The sequence below is a fragment of the Castor canadensis genome, chromosome 3 (assembly GCF_047511655.1).
Source record: "Castor canadensis chromosome 3, mCasCan1.hap1v2, whole genome shotgun sequence".
Taxonomy (NCBI): Eukaryota; Metazoa; Chordata; class Mammalia; order Rodentia; family Castoridae; genus Castor; species Castor canadensis.
In genome coordinates this window covers 103465557-103486802 of record NC_133388.1, presented here as the reverse complement: position 1 = coordinate 103486802, position 21246 = coordinate 103465557, and the positions used below count along the sequence as shown (strand labels likewise).

Here is a 21246-nt window from a genome sequence, read left to right as displayed (position 1 = left end):
AACAATGGGGAACAAAGTCTTTGGGCAAAAACAATGTATTTGTTATTTTACTTTAAATTTTATTTATTTATTTATTTATGACAAGGTCTCACTACAGTCACGCACCTACCACAACACCAGCCTAACAATGTTTTTTTTTAAGAAATATAAAGCCGGATGCTGGTGGCTCACCCCTATAATCCTAGCTACTCAGGGGAGGCAGAGACCAGGAGGATCATGGTTTGAGGCCAGCCCAGCAAATAGTTCTCGAGACCCTATCTCCAAAAACCCTTCACAAAAATAGGGCTGGTGGAGTGGCTCAAGGTGAAGGCCCTGAGTTCAAGCCCGATTACCACAAAAAAAGAAAGAAATATGAAAACTTTGGTTTGGGTAACTAATCACAAGCATTTTTCTTTCTTAGTAGTACATAAATCTAGGCACATCTTATAATCAATTACCTCTTAAAAGAGGTGAAATGCCTAGCCCAGTTATAGACTATCTTTTGTTCCATTGTAGTTTCTCATGTGACTTCTCTGTGTGAAGGACTATGGTGTATTGAGATATCGCCCTGCTAAAAAGTCATGCTGGTGTGCTGTGTTTCATTTTGGTTACAGGTAACAGGGAGTCCAACATAACTGATGAACAAGTCTACAGTCCTCTCTCATGTAAAATCCAGAGGTAGGTGAGTTTGAATCAGCTTTGCTACCCAGTCAGGAGTTCTCAACTTTTAGCGCTTAGCCTTACCCTCCCCAAGTGGAGGTTGCTTTGTGAAGGAGGCAAAGGAGAAGGCCCCCTTAAGAGTTGTTTCCTCAGTTGTTTACACATGTGGCGGGGGAATACTGGTTTATTCCAAGTGCAGCTAAAAATGTGTTTCTCCATGCCAACCAGTAATAGCCAGCATACCCAGAACCCTAATCTGGGTTTCCATTAATTCATTTATTTGTTACTTTATTTTTTTAATTTCCTTTTGTGCTACTGGGGTTTGAACTCAGGGCCTAGCTCTTGCTAGGTAGGTGCTCTACTTCCTGAGCCTTCCCACTTCCTGCTCCACTCCAACTAATGTGGGTTTATAAACACCATTCCCTGACCAAAGAAACCAGTGTTCCTTGGATTTACTGCTGATCCTAGGTCTTGGACATAGGAAATACAAGTGGCTAGAGCATCTTTTTATCATTTTTTTAAAGCAAGACTGGGCTTTGAACTCAGGGCTTTATGCTTGCAAAGAAGGTGCTCTACCACTTGAGCCGCATTTCCACACCTCTAGTCTGAGGCTAGAACATCTTGTGGTCACAGAATGTAAAGTGCATTTGAGCAACAAAACCAATAACACAGTATTAAGAGTATAATCCAACACGTAAAATATATATAATGAGTCCACAGGGCTATGAGTTATTCTATAAATAAATCAGTGAGGGAGAAGGGACAAGTCTTCACCATGACCTGGCTAGGCTGTAATCCTGTGATTCAGTTCAACACTAATCTGTGTAGGTGTTGCTGTGAGGGCATTTTGTGGACGTGATTAGCATCTACAGTCATTGACTCTGCGTAAAGGATCCTGTCCTGGATCCATCCTGGAGGGTGAAAGGGCTGAAAGGAGGAGCTGAGGTTCCTCTGAAGAAGTAATTCTACCTGTGCCAGCATGCAGGCTCCCCTGCCACTCCTCAGCCCACCCCATTCCAGACTTACTGCTCCAGACTCCAAAGACTTGTAAGCCAGTTTTGCAGTAAGTCTCTTAATTGTGTGTGCGTCTCTGCTCTAACCCTGACTATACCCTGAGGAATTTGCAGTGTTATCAGCAGGGCCTCCCAGGAGGAGCTAGCTGGGATTAGAGCCTCCCTGCCAAAGAACAGAGGCTGTTGGGGAAGAACAGGGTACCTGCTCACCAAGCGATCAGGAGGACAATGCCAGAGATACAGATACAGGTACAGTGGCCTTGAGATCCTGGCTGAGATGCACACATCACTCAACCCCAATCTTGCCATGGGAAAAGCCTCAGCCATTACTTGAGGAACTTTCCAAAACCTGCCAGACCAGTACTCTATCCAACTGTCAAGTGATGGAAAATAAAGACAGTGAAATACTGCCACAGATCACAGGCCACAGGGTAACTAAATGTAACTTGGAGTCAGTTCTGGTCGTCAGTGGTCTCTGCTCCCCAAAGACTGGAGTTTTTAGTTTGTTTTCCCAAGCAAGAAGGCGAGATGGGTCCTGCCCCCCAAAAAGGCCAGCTGCATGGTGGACCCTCCTGAAGCTGAATAAAACAAGGCCAGTAGGTGTCTCTGGCTTAGACCACAGGTGGCTTGTGAAACTTGGGGTCCTGCCCCAGGAGCTGGCAGAGTGCCGAGATAGACAAAGTGGCTGGCTGAGATTCCTCTGGTTCTCCCTTGACACTGGGTCTCTTCTCTGCAAAGCTTCAGCCCATCCCTGGAGTGGGATGATGGTGGCTTCATACAGAAGAGTGAGAAGTCCCTGGGGCTGGGCCAGGGACAGGGTGGGCACTGTCCTCACATGTCCCTTCAGAGCACAGGCTGGGAGGTTCTCCATGCCCAGCTCTGTGCCCAAGTCAGACTGCTCATTTAGGAGCTTCTCTCACTTCAGCAGTCAAGTGGGTGACGGCGGTGAGCCTGGGTTCCCTCCCACTGTAGGACTTAATTCAGTTTGCAACACCTGACATAGTTCATGAGTGTTTCTTCAAAATTTCATTTTAATTGCCTTGTTTCCCACCTACTGCCTTTGATTTTCCTCATAAACAGCCACTTAATTCTTTAGTTTTCTGTGGTCACCGATACTTTTCTTAACAATAAAAAGTTTTAATTTTCTATCACTGTGGTTTTTCCTCTGTCTCAGTTGAGAAAAAAAGCATGATAACTGTTTATTACTCATTACATTGTGTATCAGCAGAGCTGGAGGGAATTTACTGTTATAAAGGTAAGGTGCGAATTAATCCCACAGTTAGAAGCAGTCTGTCATGCAGAATGTAGACAATTGAATGAACAATTCTCTGTATAAAGGGATACAACCTGCTGTGGGCAAGCGTCCTAAATATCTGCGGCAGAGCACAGGGCTTCACTCCTGCCAGAGGCCTAAGGTTTAGTTGTAAATGCCACAGTATTCACAAGTAAAAGTGCAAATCATCATTTTTCCATCAAGGAACCCAGCCGTAATTTAGCGGAGGAAGACTTTCTGTTGTACCAGGAAGATTCATTACAAATTGCCTATATATCTTATTGGAGCACTTTTATTCTTTTTTTTTTTTTTGCATCTGATTACTGAAGGATCCTGCCACTTTTGGGGGAGGTTCAAAACATTAACCAAGGAAAACAAGAATTTAATATTACAGAAAATAATTCTTAAAAGTACAAGAAATCAGCTGGGCAACAGTGGCTCATGCTTGTAATACTTGCTACTTGGAGGCTGAGATTAAGAGGATCAAGATTCTAGGCCAATCTGGGCAAATAGTGAGAGACCTCATCTCCAAAATAATCAGAGCAAAAATGAACTGGAGGTGTGGCTCAAGCAGTAGAGTGACTGCTTTGGAAGCACAAAGCCCTGAGTTCAAATCCCAGTCCCACCACAAAAAAAAAAGTACAAGAAATCTTTTTAAAAAGCAAGATACAGAATTCTAGTCATCTATGAAGCCCAGTTTAAAAAGCAATGAAAAACTTGAGGGAAGGGCACCTAGCTACCTTTGTCCTACAAAACACAGCCTTGGCCGCGCATCCCAACCACCTCTGGCTGACTTACAGGGCCTCCTTCTTTCCCCGGTGGCCAGAAATTGGTTTGCTTCTGTTTCTAACCCTCCCCACTGTTTTCAAGAAAGAACACCCTTGGAACTGAGCCTGACATAAAACAACAACAAAAAACCCAACCATATATACATCTGTTAAGACATTCTACTGTGCACTTAATATCAAGCCTTTCTTGTCATTTTGCAAATGTGTCAGTAGCTGGCTTTAACCCAAGAAACAGGTTCATCTTAACTGTAGGTTTTTGACATTGCAATTATAAGACAAAAGTGATTCATTTACACAACTGTTGTCATGGAACCGGATTATTTGAACAATATAAGGAATAAAAACCAAGTTTTCCCCCAAACTACAGCCTGTGACTTTGTGTCTGTCTTCAGCTCCTGAAGCACTGTGTGAGCCACCGTCCTCTTCAAGGTCTTGAGAGAGAGCTGGGGCAGTGCTGGAAGGCTACGCTCAGGTCCTTCATGGGGAGGGGAATACAACTGCTGGTGTAGGGCAGAATTAACTGAGTACTTTCAAACAGATTAATTTTTGACTTTTGTTTATGATATCATGGTTTGATATTTATTGCCAGAATACAACCTCATTTTCTTAAGAAGTAAAACACATTAATTCCTAAGACCCATAATTGAAAGACTTGGCAATTTTTTTTTGTTCACAAATTAGCAGCAGAACCCAATTATAAGAAAATTAAATACCCTTTAAAATAGGCCAAAAGGGAGATAAAAGTAACCCAAATAGACGAAACAAAGAAGGGAAGGGGGAGAACACACTTTGCACCAACCCTCCTTCTCCCCCCAGGACTCTCAAAGGCCTAAGTTGTCATGGCAGTCACTGTGCAGTCCCCAGGGACTCAGAGGGTGTCATGACTGTGCCAGAGCGAATGTTTCACAGGCAGTTACAGTTATGCTTTGATCCAGTGAGTGATGTTTATTGTCTACTTTTGAGAGCTAACCAGCCAGCCATTATCATACACCTGTGACCAAAGTCATGTGTTCCTTAAGCCTCAGTGGGGCAGCTGAGAAAATGCTAGAGCTGCAACCAGCATTGTGGCAGCCATCAGCCATGCATGGCACCAGTAGTAGCTACAGTTGATCCTTTTTACTCAGATTCAGTATTTGAAAACATTCATCTAGTGGCTAAGATTTTTAACCCCCAAACCTTTATCATGGTGCTTTCAGGATCATTCACAGACTAAACAGGGCAGTTTGCCTGACATGCACATTCCCAGTGGATGTCAAAAAGGGTGTCATCCTCCTCATCATTCCAGCTGTCTTGCTATGAACTTGTGCTGCGGTGTGTTTAGTGCCATGTTTTTGCATTTTGCACTTTTTGCTGATCTCATTATTTAAATGATCCTCAATTACCCTCCCAATATGCTGTGTAGTGCTGCTCAGGCAGGAGCTGTGCTGCTTTACAGGAGAGATGTGTTAGTGATATGCTGGGATACTTGGGTGGCGAGGGTCCTTGCTCATGCTTAGATGGAAATCAAAGGCAGACTCAAGCAGCAAAGGTCAGAGAAGTTCTATTTGCAGAGAAGAGAAAGGAGAGGCACATGAGGGGCATGCAGCAGGACCTGGAAACCATGGTCCTCCAAGTCCAGTTGGACATCGGGTTTTATAGCATTTTATTGCCAGTGGGAGGATGTGTTTCAGTGTGAAGATTTCGGCACCGATAGGTGTTTCTTAGGAAGGAGAAGGGGGTACTTCTCCCTGACTAATCACTATCTTTGGGGAACATGTGGACCTCTGCAGTCTGTCCTTCAAGTTTCCCTCTCAATGATCGCCCTAATGTTAGGAATAGGGAGACGAAGTCTATGTAGTAACTGCTTCCTGCTGGAGGGGGTGATGAAAGGACCCGAAGCATCAGGGCTGAACATGTGAGGGTTATTGAGGGATCCATGTTAACAGGCCATCTTTATTTTTATCAGCATCCGTAGTTTGATGGGTTCTATGGAGGAGGAAACAAATGTAAGTTTAGAATGCAAGGTCCAAACACAAGTAAGAGAATAATAGCAACTACAGGGCCCAGAAAGGGTAGGAACCATGTCTTAGAGGGGAGCCAGGATTTTATTTGATCCCAAACCTGTGTGGTTATATGAATTTTGAGGGACTGTTCCTGGAGCCACTTAGCCTGTTGGAGAATGTAGTTTGTACGTTTCTCTACGATGCCTGAAGTGTTTATATGTGTAACAGGAAGTACTGGCAATTGTACATACCCTTCCCTCGTTAGCCAAAAGAAAATCCAAGGCTGTGGTCCATGAGTATAAGAAAAAAAACCCATTGTTTAAATGTAAAACTAAAACCACCTGTAAGTACCACAGGACATGTCTGGAGTCCGGAGAAACACTTTGTCCCTGTGAAAGTAGAGAGCGCTGGCCTTGAAGGGTTTAATGTTAGACAGCCACACATGCATAAGAACCACTTCTTTAGTCCTCTTGGCTTTGATTAGTTTTTTTGAGAGGTCTGGCACAAATGACTCCATTTGAACTTTGATAGTACTCCGCCCCTTGTCTCCAAACTGCTTGTCTCCGAGCAGTCTCCTCTGGAGATTTTTTTGGTCATTTTGATCCTTTTTGTGAGGATTAGCTCTCTCTTTAATGTCCCACATCCAGGAGGGAAGCAGCAAGCAGGTCAGGTGGGAGTCAGTGCCAACTAGACCCTTTTGGCCAAATTTAAGCAACAAAGAGGTTTAGAAGGAGCTGCTCTTAGGCAGTGGGCTTCTTTCAATGACAATACAAGACAAAAATCTAAAGCTAACTTGGTTGGCAGACCAAGTTCGAGTCATTTTTTGTGGACTTGATTGTATGTCCCAGAAGGATCAGAACTGTAATGACAAAAACTTAAAAGAGCCATGGTTAAAATTTTGATGGACAATTTAGTAACTAACAGAACAGTATGTCAGTACCTTTTTGTTACAGTGTTTATCTAAATTTCGTATTTTAGAAGTCCTGATATACTTGGAAAACACAAATATATTAAATATATATAGGAGCCGGCAACAGCATCACAACTCTCTACAGGTTATACATATATATTAATTGTTACCTTTAGAGTAAAACCTTAGATTTCTCATTAGTTGAGAGGGCAGTGTCAGGTACCCCAAATAGCCTAATCACAGGCACATATAGGATACTAACTGTATTAGAATAATCTAAGACAATAGTTGTTTAACCACAATTATGAGGTCATCTAGAAGATTTTACACAAACCTACTCTTAAATGAACATTTATTTAGTTATCTCTAGTCGTCAAAACCCTGACAAAAATCAGAGAACACAAGTAAATATTCATGAGGACCAAGTGTAGTTAGGAAACCTGATGGCTGACATTAATGGATAGTTTATGACATATAGCAGGGTTCTGCTGACCTGTAGCCAGTGGAGCCCCCAATATTAACAATCACAATCTGACCATCCCAGGCCAAGACTTTTCTCCACCTGACATGAGAATGGAGTTCATAATGTATAGTTCAGTGTTTGAGAGTTAATGACACACAACCCAGTTTTCTTTGGAACTCTATTTTGTTGACTCTCATAGAGACTTGAGGTCTCAAGACCCCCAGGGTAGTGTTTTTTTTAAAGTCCTTTTTTAAATCCTATCTGGAGGGTGTACTTTGGCTTTGTTTTTACTTTGTTTTACATAAGTAGATTTGTCCCGATTCAAATGTTAGTGCAGCAGCATTCTCTGTGTTTAGCTGCCTGTCGCCTCTCTGTGTCCTAATGAACTTTGTATTCCTATTTTTGGAGCACCAAAGATTCCTGACAGTTATCTTTATAGAACAAAAACCTTTTTAAGACCTTTTTTCTTTTATAAATGTTATCAAGAACAGAATATTTTTAAGACAGTCTTGTTATGAGCTTAGAGAATTAAGGTTAACATTAATACACCGAATTTTGACCTTATAAAACCTTTAATGTAACTCTTAGATTTTAGCCAATTTAGTCACTTATGTAAGCATTTATAAGCTCCATCTTTTTATGACAATTTACTCTGTACCTGCTGGGGGAACTTGTCTTTATCTTTTTTTTTTTTTCTGTTGTTTTGTTTTCCATTTAGACAGTTTTGAGAACACACCTTTTTTACATTTTTATTAAAAAGCTTTTTTCTTTAATCTTTTTTTAAAAACCATAGCCTTAATACCTTTTGTTTTATTTGTTGAAAATAACTCCTAAAGGCTTTTAACCTAGAGCCTTATGTTTGCATGAAAAAAATAAAACAAAGTAACCTTAAAATTTTTTGTATAAAAACAATTTATAGAAAGCCCAATTGTGGTTTTTTAAAAAAATCACTTATTCATTCACATGTGCATAATTTGTTTGGGTCATTTCTCCCCCATGCCCCTCACCTCCTATTCCCCCTCAACCCCTGTCACTTCCAGGCAGAAACTGTTCTGCCCTTAACTCCAATTTTGTTGAAGAGAAGAAATAAGCATAATAAGGAAGACATAGCGTTTTTGCTAGTTGAGATAAGGATAGCTCTACAGACAGATTCCTAGCATTGATTCCATGCACAAATGTGTTACAACCCAAGTTGATTCATCTCTAACTGATCTTTACACTGGTTCCTGGTTCCCGTCTCATGTTGATCTCTGTCACTTTAAGGTTTCTGTATTAGTTCCTCTGGAGTGGAGACATCAAACACTTTCATGTTTTGGGTTTTCTACCTATCCCCATACCTCCCATATGTGCTCTCCCCTTCTCATGTGACCCACATCCAACCACCTTACTGTATTTGCCCTAGATCGAAAGACTGCATATGAGGGAGAACATATGATTTTTGGTCTTCTAAGCCTGGCTAACCTCGCTCAGGATGATGTTCTCCAGTTCCATTTACTTGAGAATGGTAAGGTTTCATTCTTCTTCGTGGCTGAGTAAAAATTTCATTGTGTATAAATCACATTTTTTTGATCCATTTGTCAGTAGTGGAGCATCTTGGTTGTTTCCATAACTTGGCTATTGTGAATAGTGCTGCAATAAACATGGGTGTGCAGGTGCCTTTACAGTAACCTGTGTTGCATTCCTTTGGGTATATCCCCAGGAAGGGGATTGCTGGATCATATGGCAGATCTAGGTTTAGATTTTTAAAAAGCCTCCAAATTTTTTTCTAGAGTGGTTACGCCAGCTTGCATTCCCACCAGCAGTGTACGAGGTTCCTTTTTCCCCACATCCTAACACCTGTTGGTGGTGGTGTTTTTGATGATGGCTATTCTAACAGGGGTGAGGTGGAATCTTAGTGTGGTTTTAATTTGCATTTCCTTTACAGCTAGTGATGGTGAGCATTTTTTCATGTGTTTTTTGGCCATTTGAATTTCTTTTGAGAAAGTTCTGTTCAGTTGCCCATTTCTTTATTGGTTCATTGATTTTGGGACAGTTTAGTTTTTTTTTTTTGAGTTCCTTGTATATTCTGGTTATCTTTGTCTGATATATAACTGGCAAATATTTTCTCCCACTCTGTGGGTGGTCTCTTCAATTTAGAAGACCATTTCTTTTGTTGTGCAGAAGCTTTTTAATTTTATGAAGTCCCATTTGTCCATTCTTTCTCTTAGTTGCTGGGCTGCTAGGGTTCTATTGAGGAAGTCCTTGCCTATCCCTGTTACTTCCAGAGTGTTTCCTGCTCCTTCCTGTACTAACTTCAGTTTTGGGTCTGATATTTAGGTCCTTGATCCATTTTGAGTTGATACTAGTACAGGGTGATAAACATGGATCTAGTTTCACTTTTTTGCAGACGGATAACCACTTTTCCCAGCAACATTTGTTGAAGAGGCTGTCTTTTCTCCATCCTATGTTTTTGGCGCCTTTGTCAAAAATAAGGTGGGCATAGTTGTGTGGATTCATATCTGGGTCCTCTATTCTGTTCCACTGGTCTTCATGTCTGTTTTTGTGCCAGTACCCTGAAAGCCCAATTGTTGATAGACCCATGTATTATAAGAGAGGATTAAATCCCAGATTTTATTTACAACAGAATGAAACAGGCTAAGGTCATTTCTTTAAATACCCAAATTTTAAGAGTTTTACTGCAGGCATGTGGCCAGGGTTTAAAAACAGCACTTTGTTTTTTTGCTGTGACCTGGAGTGTTACCCCTAAATGCCTGTATCTTAGTGAGACTTGATTTAAATAAATTTGAAAACTGGTTTTCTCAAAAGTAGCAGTAGAACAGAGTAGAAGTGACAATTTTTTTCATTAACTCTATAATAAGAACCATCTCAAGATGTTTATATATTTATATGTAAAAAAAAAAACTTAAGCAGTTTACCATAAAGAGCTCCAACATAAACACTCTGGGTTTTTTGTTACCTTAATTTTGTTGTCTATTGCTAGTGGAAAAAATTTGACCCCAAATATTTAGAGAAGACTCTAAACAAAGAATTTAAACCAAAAGTCCAAAATTATTACTCCATTTCACCAGATGATGACAAAAAATAGCTAATGCCAGCCCCAGTGAAAAAACAAAAAGGAGGTCCCTGGAATAAAAGCAATTCCAACAGGCACAGGGGGCTGATTTTATCTTTTCCCTCCATCCAGGGTCAACCAGCTGCGAGTGACCAATGCCTAAAGGGCACATTTTCTCTAAAGCTAAAATTGGAATTTTGGGACCAAGGCCTAAACTCATGAGATTTTATATGTCAGTTCTAGTCATTTACCTCAACACCACGCATAAAAAGTTTTAGGCATGCCTAAGCTGAAGCGTGCATAAAGATGAAGAAAAAACCAAACAAACCCTGAAAATCGGCCTTATTAATAAATCACTGGTTTTCAGGAATTCCAGGGGCAAAAGAAGTTTTTGCCCAATGCTTAATAGATTAATACATACAGTTATGTATTTATATTAACTTAGAGTACACTTAAACAATTTAGCCATAGATTAGGTACACTCTTCCCCGGGCGGGGGTGGGTAACAAGATAATGAGATCCTCTGCTTTAGGCAAACTGTTGCTTGGATATTTTATTAAGACTTACAGAGTTTTATATTTCAACTAGGGCTGGTAAGATAACAAGAGTTTAAAATTTCCATGATCAGTAAAACTTTCAGCACAAGCAAGTAAGAAAAACAAAACTGTAGACAGGAAGAAGAATGTGTCAAGAGTTAAAAATCTTTATCCTTGTAAGTGTCATTTATTTGTATTTATTTATTTTTAGTTCTCTCCAGAAGCTAAAGCTTGCAAGGTAGCTAATGACACCACGCCTATTTCTACAGAGTTTAGGTTTTTCCCTCTGTTCTCTAGAATAAGTCTAGATGTAGGATGTTGTTATAGTCAATGTTTTCCCCTTCTGGTCAGCACTCCTGGTCTCCCAAAGAATATTTAGGCCAAGCCTGGGTGCAGTGGAAAATGACCTTTTTCCTTAGGCTGTCAGGTTTAAGATTTTTCCAATGCCTTAATAAGTATGTGGTGGCAAGATCCCTCAGGAAATCTGGAAATTTGAGCTCCCGTCTAAAAGAGGGATAAAGGAGATTGGTTACTTTAGGGAGGGTCTCGTGCCTAGAGTCCCCAGGGGCAGAGACCTGGTTCCCCCATGAGGAGCCATACTCCTTTGGGGAGAAGGCATCCCTTTTTTCCACCTCCTTCTGCCACCCCCACCCATGGCCAGGGTCGTGGGGGAAGACATTTGGATCTGCACAGATTGTGGCCACGCTTACCGGCATGACCTTTGACCAAGTTTTTGCTTATCTATTTTATAATCTTGTATATCTAGTTATTTTTTTTCAATTATTAAGAGCCTCTAGTTTAGTAAGATTTTATTGAAAAGGGTTCCAGGACAGCCAGGAGGGCTAGCACAGATAGGGAAAGAATTCTTTCCCTAAGGGGGAGACTATAGGAACATGTTTTACCAAGTGTTATACACAGTTCCCACTGTGTTACTATGGCCTTTTGTATTTTTCAGCCTTTTTGAGGATTTTTTGAGAGAAAGAGAGACAGAGAGAGAGAGACCCCAGGCTAAACTTGAATTTGAAATTCTACCTCAAGTGCTAGGATTACAGGTATACACCATTATGCCTAGCAAATGTTGGTTCTTTGAAGAAGTCAATGAAATCTTTAGCTAGATTATGTTTAAAAACAAAGTTTATACTAAACTGAAAGATGTTGAATAAATAATACAGGGGGTTAATCTGATTAAAGCCTGACATACATATATATGTGAGATACCAAGGACAGGAAAGCAAAACAAGCCCTGTCCAGAGGTTGGTGCCAGTGAGAAAGGGGAGGGTAAATGGTCAAGATATACTAGGTGTTTGAAAATAGAACAATGAAAACGTTGAAATAGTTCTAAGAAGGGGAGAAAACGGGATGTGGAAGGGGGTGAATCTAATTAAAATATATTTTAGGCACATATTAAATATCACAATGAAACCCCTCTGTACAACTAATATATGCTAATAAAAAAAAGCTTATACTTGTTAAGGGAAAAAAGAGAGGGACACAAATACTGCCAACAAAGTACCAACCACAGATAAAATGGACAAAGTATAAGAAATGCACAAATTACCAAAACCAACTTATGGAGAAAGAGGAGCCAGGTGTGATGGTGCAAACCTGTAATCCTAGCACTTAGGAGGCAAAGGCAGGAGGATCTCAAGTTTGAGGCCTGTATAGGTTACACAGTGAGATCCTGTCTCAATAAAATAAGGGTGTGTGTGGGGAGGGAGAAATACAAAACTGCAAGGTATCTATAGCAAGCAAAGACTGAATCAATAACTAAAAAACCTCCCAACGAAGAAGAGGCTTGTACCAGATGGCTTCACTGGTAACATTCTATAAACCATTTAAGAGACTAACCCCAATCCATCTTAAACTCCCAAAAAATATCAGAGGAGGGAACTTCCTAGAGCCACATTATCCTTACACCAAGGTCAAACTAAGGCACTACAAGGAAAGAGAACCAGACACTAATATCTCTGATGAACACTGATGCAAAAGTCCGCAAAAGTAATAGCAAACTGAAACATATGGCTTATACATAAAAGAATTATTCACTACAGCCATGTGAGATTTATCCCAGCAGTAGAGAGGTGGCTCAACATGTGAACACCCTGCCTTGTGCAAATGTACAGGAGAAAACACCAAACAAGATCAGTTATGCTTACATACACTAGCCAAGAACGGTATGAAAAGAAAATTAGAAAAAAGCATTTCCATCTACTATAGCAGTCAAAAATGAAAGACCTAAATAAATGAAAACAGTACAACAGTACAGCTGTCTTTTGCTTTCTGAAAAGCCAATCCTTAAATTCTTTATTTCATTTCATAATATTCGAATGGGAGTAAGTGCAACTCCTGGGGCTGTACTTTCATTTTAATACAAAGACAATATGGTTCTTGGTTAAGAATTAGCACTCCAAAGATTCTCATTAGGTTAGTGGAATAATTTTATTTCTTTTAGGAATAATTTTTAAAGGTTTATGTCTTCACTGCTGTTCTCTGACTTCCACATACCAAACAATGTTCAGTGTGAGACCCTGTGTAGCCTACAGAGACCTATGATACACTTATTTGTTAGTTAGAATAATCAACTTAATATTCACAAGCATGGATTCATTCTAGACCCTGGATTATTTTGAGGTTAGAAACATGTCTGTTTCATGTGACTTGAGTACAATATCAAAATCTGTTTGTAATGTAAATATTCCCATTCATATATTTGCAAAACTAGAAAACAGACGCATTGAATTATAAAACTAAGCAAAACTACAAACAAATAATCTCAATGGCACACAATGATTTTGTTTGTTTTTGCAGGACTAGGGATTGAACTCAGGGCCTCATGCTTCGGAGGTAGATGTTCTACCACTTGTGCCACTCTGCCAGCCTCACAATGCATTTTCAGTTGACTTATTATGTCTTGCTGAAGTCCTGATCTCTTATGTGCCTTCCTCACAGGCCTTGAAATTAATGACAACAGGGGTGTGCCTGAGTCACTTGTACCTCCCTGAGGTGTGAAAACACCAGCTCAAGCTATCCTACTTCTGAGAAAAATTACTGTTTGTCTTTGAACCCTTATATTTCAAAAAAGTATGTAGGTTCTCCCTTTAAAAAAATTAAAATACTTAATATAAAAAGAAAAATGCTTAAGAAAATATTCTTAACATCATGCATATTTCTGTTTAATTAAAATCAATTAGGTATCTTTTTTTCATTTCCTGGTTTCTAAACCAAATATCCTTATTCCAAGAATTTGAGCCACACAGTTATGAGTCAAATGTAAGCGTGTAAGGACTTGAATTAATTGCACGAATGTCTTTTTTTTTTTTTTTCCTGGTGGTACTGGGGATAAAACTCAAGACTAGGATTACAGGTGTGAGCCACCAGCGCCAGCTATGAATATCATTTGAACGCTGTGTACACTGAGTTTCTTTTACTCTGTTCTATAAGTTACAGGCAACTTCCAGAGTGGACCCAGGACAGTCAACTTGTAATAATCAACTTTTATTGAAATGAAAAGCAGTTATTAAACAGGGTTTCTGTCTGGGGGTGGTGGTACATGCCTAGAATCCCAACACTCAAGGCTGAGGCAGGATTGTGAGTCTGAGGCCAACCTGGGCTGCGCAGCAAGATCCCTGTCTCAAAAACAAAGAGAATTTCCCATAACATAGGTGATCCGGATAATGAATACAGCCCTTATTCCCAGTACTAATGTGCAAATTTTAACTATTAGTTGTTGCAGAAAATAATATATTAAAATAAACTCAAATCCTAAATAGGTTTGAGTTAGATTTTTTTTGTGCCGTAGCAAAAAAAAATTCCCTCAATCATGTGTTAAAATCACTTATTTCTCTTTAAAGATGATTTTTTTTGTTTACTAGATGCTATTTCTTGAGAATATAAATGTTTATTTTTAATGTCATTAATTCATTCCACATGCATTTATTCGAATAAACTTGGCAAGTAATATAATGAACTATTTTGCGAGATGAACATTTTACTATTGAAACTACATTAAAAGGACTGTGCACTACATTTGTAGAAAACTTTTCCATGTATATTTTTTCTTTGCAGTGCTGAGGATTAAACCCAGGGCCTTGCACATGCTAGGCAAGTGCTCCACCGAGCTATACCCTCAGGCCCAGACATATTCTTAAGATTATTATGTCTCAAAAGTATGCAAGAACTTCTAAATAGAAATGTTTGAAATCAAAAACCAACAAGGAAAAGCTGAAAGTCAATCTGAAAGCAGTTATAGGACTTAGCGGTCTGGAGGATGGCTGAGATCTGCAGGTGGGAAGCCATTTCTGTTTCATGAAGTGTCTGCTGCTCCAGACACTTCTCATAAGGAGTTCATCTCAAATAGGGATTCCTTTATTTTCCTCTTTTTCATCGTATGTGGGATCTCTGAAGTTTTCCTGATTCCAGGTGTGAATGAGAGCAGTAAAAGTGAGTGTAAAGACCCTTTCAATGAACATTTAGGAGATTCTTTAAAGAGTTTAATGAGTTATAGCTGCTGAGTCCCACAGACCTCACATCCAGGGCTCCCATCCTTCCCAAGTTCTGCCAAGAATATTGGGATCTGTTGCCTGGTCCATTAAACACTTCACTTGAGCCTCTTCTGAAAGTCCACTCTCCGGCTCTTGTGCACGAATGTTGTGATCTTTGCTTCCTCGAGCTACAGCTGTGTAACCCCCAAAGGCAGTTGACTTCTCATGGCCCAGAAGCAACTCATCACTGGAAAAAGGATAGAACAAATATGAAAAAACAAATTATTTTCCCTTTGCTGCCTGCATTTCTAGCTATCCTTTACAAACATTCTCTCTCATAAATTTTTTTTCTGTTGCTCATAACCTTGAAATCAAAGGATGGGTTTGAAGAAAAATAAAACATCAAGATTTGTTTGCAAATTTTTGTGCAAACACATGCTTTTACTATCTAGGAGTAGAACTGCTGGGTCAAATGATAACTCTATTTTACTTTTTTTTATAGTTCTGGAGATTGAACAGATGGTGTGGTGAATGCTACGCAAGTGCTCTTTTGCCTGACCCATGCACCCAGTCTGTTTTACTTTTTGAGGAACTTCCAGGATGTTTCCCATAGCAACTGCACCACTTTCCATTCTCACCAGCAGTGCGTGAGGACATTAAGAACCAACACCTGTCTCATTCCACTTAGAGTCATCTTAGCGGATGTAAAGTGGTATCTCATTTGCATTTTCCTGATTAGTTACACTAAGCACTTCATCATGTGCTTATTGGTCATTTGTATATTTTCTTTATAGAGAAATGTCTGTGTGATTCCTGTGTCCATTTTTAAATTGATCCAAGTTCATTATTGATTTGTAAGAGATTTTAAATGTACTCAAGACACAAGTCCTTTGTCAGATACATGACTTGCAAGAGTTTTCTTCTAGTCTATGGGGTGTCTTTTTGTATTTTTGTTGTAATGCTGGGAATGCTGGGAATAGAACCCATGCCAGGTAAGCACTCTACCACTGTTCTACACTCTAGCTCTCCTCCTACTGTTTACTAAGTTTCTTCTTCTTTTCTTTTTTGTTGGAACTGGGATTTGAACTGACGACTTTGCACTTGCAAAGCAGGCACTCTACTGCTTGAGCCACACCTCTAGTCCATTTTGCTTTGGTTATTTTGGATATGGAGGTCTCATGAACTATTTGCCTGGCCTGGCCTCAATCTCAGCCTCCCAAGTAGTGAGGATTACAGAGGAAAGCACTGGCACCTAGAAGAAATGTTCTGAATTTTGATAAAGTCTAATTTATCTGTTTTGTTCTGCTTGTGCTTTTGGTATTATTATGCAAAAAACTGAATGTCACAGCCAAATTCAAGGTGATGAAGATTTACCCTCATGTTTTTTCTAGGTATTTTACAGTCTTAAGTCTTACAGTCAGGTCTCCGATCCACTTTGAGTTAATTTTGTAGATGGTGTAAGCTGGACCCGGCACCATTCTTCTGATGGCAGTACTGTCAGAAACAAGTCAACTAAACATTGGTCAAGTCCTTACGAATATTTGCTTTAAATTTCAACAAGAAAAAATTTAAAAGCCAACCCAAAGGTCAGTTCTCATCCGACAAGTCTATACTATGTTCTTCATAACTCCATGCTTGTGCCCATTGGGGTTAAATGGGTCAAGTGCCCTAAAAAGGACAAAGCAAACTTCAGCCTCAAATCTCTGCACATAGGTCTCCTGCCACCATTTAAGAATGGGCCTCGTATCGTCACTGGCTGTCCCAGGCACTGACCAACAGACTGAAGACTGTGCAGTAGGACAGCCACACCACTGCCACAGATCTGAGGTGCTCGGCTTGTTGTACATTTTGCAAGAAACAGTAACAAGTCCAGTGCTTGTGCCTCATGCCTATAATACTAGTTACCTGAGAAGCAGAGATCAGGAGGACTGTGGTTCAAAGTCAGCCCAGGGAAACAGTTTGAGAGATCCTATCTCAAAAATGACCAGCACAAAAAAGGGGCTGGAGGGGAGTGGCTCAAATAGTAGAACGCCCGCCTAGCAAGTGGGAGCCTCTGAGTTCAAACCATGTACCAACCCCCCCAAAAAAGAAGCAGTAACGTGTAACATTGGCAGTGTTTATTTTTTCCATAAGTAACAGTCTCACCAGGTAATAACTGCTGGATTTGCACCTGCTAACTTTCTCTTAGCATAACATATTTTCTGTCGAGGGTACCAATTTTTTTCAGTTATATTTACTTCTTGAATCCACGATCCTCCTTTTTTCAGCATTTTCTGTTCAAAGTTCTAAAGGAGAAGAATGATTTTCTTGTATGTAACAGCATATAGAATCACAATCACACACATTAAGTCATGATCTTACAATAAGCAACACCTACCACCCCCCAAGCTCCTTAGCTTTTTAATAGATCCTAACTGTAGCACCTATCACAGTGACCCTGAGCTTGAGGTGCTGCAGGGACATGTGAAAGATCACACCCCACTAAAGGATGAGTACCACTAGGGTTAATTCTTTGGAAGCTAAATTCAGGATAACCTTTGAGACTTAAAGAGAGCATGATCTGTTTTTATGATCAAGGAATATCTCACATAGAATGATTTTTAAACTACAAATTGTATTAAGAGAGAAACTGAACCCATCATTACCAATGGGTTCACATTCCCACTCCCAGTTGGAAATAAACTTGACGGGAGAACATTTTTCTCCAAATGAAATTATTTCCTTTAATAATCTGGTTATCAGGCCAAATGACCCCAATGTTAACTTCAACAAATGCAGTACAAAATAATGACTGATGCATTTCACCATACAACAGGAGACAGAGGATCAATCAATTGTGGACATTATGATAAAAGTGAAAAGTAAAAATGAAACAAAGCCTACTTTCCAGTCAAAGGAAGGATCCTTTATAAACACATCCATAGTGTTAATGAGCAGGTCTGCATCCGAACGGAAGGCCCTGAGGGCATGTACCATAACACTGTACATAAGACCTGTTTCTTTCATTGGTGACATCAGATTGATAAATTGGCGGGTGAGACGAAAAGGCATCAACTCTGGGACCGGCAGAAACTAAACAGAGAAGAAAAAAAATATACGTGAGGAGCAAAACATATGTACTAGAAATCTTAAATAGGCACAAACAAAATATCTTCTTCAAGTTATCATTCATCTTCAGTGAGAATACAAACCACTTTTCTTAACATCAACTACACAGATGTGAATTCCTGTGCCCAAGAGTAATCAACCCAGCCTGTATCATCCTCTCAAAGCAAAAGCCTATGTGGAGGACCACAGACTCCACAAGAATTTAGAAGCACAATAGAAAACATACACAGATTAGTGGCAGAGAAAAGATTTGTATTACATTTTGTGTAAGACATTTTGTTTATGGGGCTTTGGCATTCTTCTGTAGAGTCCTCCTTTTATTTTTCCTCTTGGCTTTGATTACATAATTTACCACCTCTCCCATTTCCTGTCTGAACAAGCTCAAAATAAGGTTGAGACTATTTTTACTTCAAGAACGTCAGATTTAATGGCCAAGACAAAATTAGAATAACCAGTCATTTCTTTTTTAAAAGCTATCTATTTCTGAAGGGTCTTTTAAAGTCACATGATGATTCTAAACTAGCAAAGAGAGTAAAGCCAACACACCTGAGTAGCTGATCCAAATGCATGTCCAAAGTCTATTCCAATCATGCCACCGGTCTCCATGGTCACCATGAAATTGTTCAGGTGTCTGTCTCCAATCCCGAGAAGCCAATGACTGACACACAGAAGTGCATGAGAGCTGGCGAAGTGGGAACGGAGTGCAAGGAAGGCCTCTGGGCTGGTGCTCATCTTCACAAAGGCCCGCCTGGGAGAGAGACAAGCCACGTGTAATCTTAGGTCTTTCCTACACCACTGTCATTTGTGAAGTCAAAAGCATACTTACTTTAAGAGATCCGCTGGCACTTTACTTTCCCTTTTTCTGAAAGCCATGACTGTTTCTGTACGATTAGCTCCCCTATGATTAATAACAGCAAAACATATCATTAAAACCAATTTCTGGTGACCAGAATTTTAAAAATTGGGGGGTAGGAGGAAGAGTCTAGTACTAGGGCTTGAACCCAGGGCCTTGCACTTCCCATGCAGGAGCTCTACCATTTGAGCCACAACCCAGCCCTTCTGTTTTTCTTCTTTTTCAGGAGGGTCTGATGTTTTTGCCTAGGGCTGCACTGAGACCCCAATCCTCCTACCTAAGGCCTCCCTTATAGCTGAGATGATTGGGCATACAGTACCACCACACCCAGCTTGAAATTCAAAGATCTTTGTATCTTTTGAAGCTCAAATATCAAATAATTCAATCAAATATCAAAACATTTCAATGATCTGAGACAAAACTTTCTAAGAATCAAAAGTATACATATAATCTAAGCAAAACTTACTTATACATTAGCACATAAGCTCCAACATCATGTTTTCCTGACATTTTTGTCAGCCAGTCTTTATATTCAAAAATTGGTGCTTTGTGATCACTAACAAGTAGAAAAAAGGGAATAAGAATTAAGGAGATAATTAGTATTGTATGATTTTAGAGGTAAAGGTTATCAAGAATTTATTGGAAAAGAGTGAAGAAGCAGGGAAAAATAAATGTAACTTTTCATTATATTTATTATTAACAAACACACGTTATTTTGGATTTAGAATTTTAATATACCATTATTAATTTTTAACTACTCCAAAAGAAACCCAAGCAGAATTACCTACTCAAAAAAACTCAGGCACAAAACAGTCACACATATTTTCCATTTCACAGAAAGAGGAATAAGTTTCTGTGACCTAGATCTAAACCCTGAAATCTGATCTAGAAAAGCATCTGCCAGGGTTAACAGTACGGCACACAGCTATAGTGGGCAGATGAAGGATAGGCATGTTAGACTGCCAGCAAAAGCCTGCGTGACACTCACCAAAGACGAGGAGTCTACTTTTATCCTTATTTAGACCACATATGCCTTCACCATTTCCAAGATATAGCTATACACAAGATCCATGGTCAAGTATTTTCCTAAGCGGCAAGGGATAATTAACTTGAAAAGCTATTTTCAATAATGCTTCACAGGAGAAAGGTAATCTCTGGGCAGTTGAAAACAATGTGATATTTGTGTATTTGGCCACCCTTCAGTCTTAAAGAGTTAAAAACAAAACAAACAAAACAAACTAAAGAAGCCAGGCATTTTAGGTGGCCCCCACCTATAATCTCCGCACTTGGGGAGCTAAGGCAAGTTCTTGAGTTTGAGGCTAGCTGGGTTACATTAGCAAGACCCTGTCTCAAAACATCAAATACAAACCTTAAAGATAAAATAATTTCACATGTGACTTGGCAATTCAGTCACTTAGATCAGTTTTTTCTGAGTCACTACTAAATTAATTTCATAGACAGTCTAAATTCTCTCCTCTTAGGGTTTTGTTGTTGTTTTCCAGTGCTGGGAATCAAATTCAAGGTGTCAGGCTCATGCATGCTAGGCAAGTACTCCACCATTAAGCTACATACCCTCCAGCATTGCCCCACCCCCCACCCTTTTTTGAGATGGGGGTCTTGCTATGTTTCCAAAAAGTAAATACTAGAGTGCTGGAAGTGCCGTGTTTTAAAAGGTAGTCAGAAAAGTCATTTACGGCATGCTGTATTTGAAAAGCACTTTCATGACGATCATGTTCACTTTAGACTCATGCTCATTTAGTGCCACAAGACCACCTGCTTCATAAAATGAGGTTCAGGAGTAGGGGAATGGCAGGTCAAGACATCTACCGTGTGTTAGAACCCCAGCAGTAGAACAAGACCTGGAGTTTGATGCCAGGAAGACATGTTCATCACCTTTCCTATCTTCCAGGGAAAAGAGAAGCAGCTCTAGGAAAAGACTTAAATGTGCAGAATTAAAAGCTAGGTGCGCAGTTCCATAGTACATATACTAAAATTGGAATGAAACCAATCTTTGGCACCTGCACAAAGATGATACACAAATTCTGTGAAGCATTCCATATTTATGAAAAAAAAAAAAAAAGAGGGCTGGCTTAAGCAGTAAAACACCAGCCTAGCAAGCGTGAAGCCCTGACCTCCAACCACAGTACT

At 39.8% G+C, this 21246-nt stretch overlaps 1 protein-coding gene across 3 annotated transcripts in view; it reads right to left on the bottom strand.

Annotated features, from left to right (window-relative positions):
• Positions 1-12923: 12923 nt before the first annotated feature.
• Prkdc (protein kinase, DNA-activated, catalytic subunit) overlaps positions 12924-21246 on the bottom strand; it is a 191187-nt gene continuing 182864 nt past the window's right edge. For 2 of the 3 annotated variants that reach the window (XM_074068495.1, XM_074068497.1), the window contains 6 exons: positions 19565-19654; positions 19072-19143; positions 18792-18993; positions 18021-18209; positions 17283-17422; positions 12924-15384 (listed from right to left, as the gene is read on the bottom strand). In XM_074068495.1, the coding sequence (XP_073924596.1) occupies positions 15180-15384; positions 17283-17422; positions 18021-18209; positions 18792-18993; positions 19072-19143; positions 19565-19654 (898 nt within the window). In that variant the 3' untranslated portion in view covers positions 12924-15179. The remainder of the gene's footprint in view (positions 15385-17282; positions 17423-18020; positions 18210-18791; positions 18994-19071; positions 19144-19564; positions 19655-21246) is intronic. The other variant, XM_074068496.1, reaches the window with a different exon arrangement.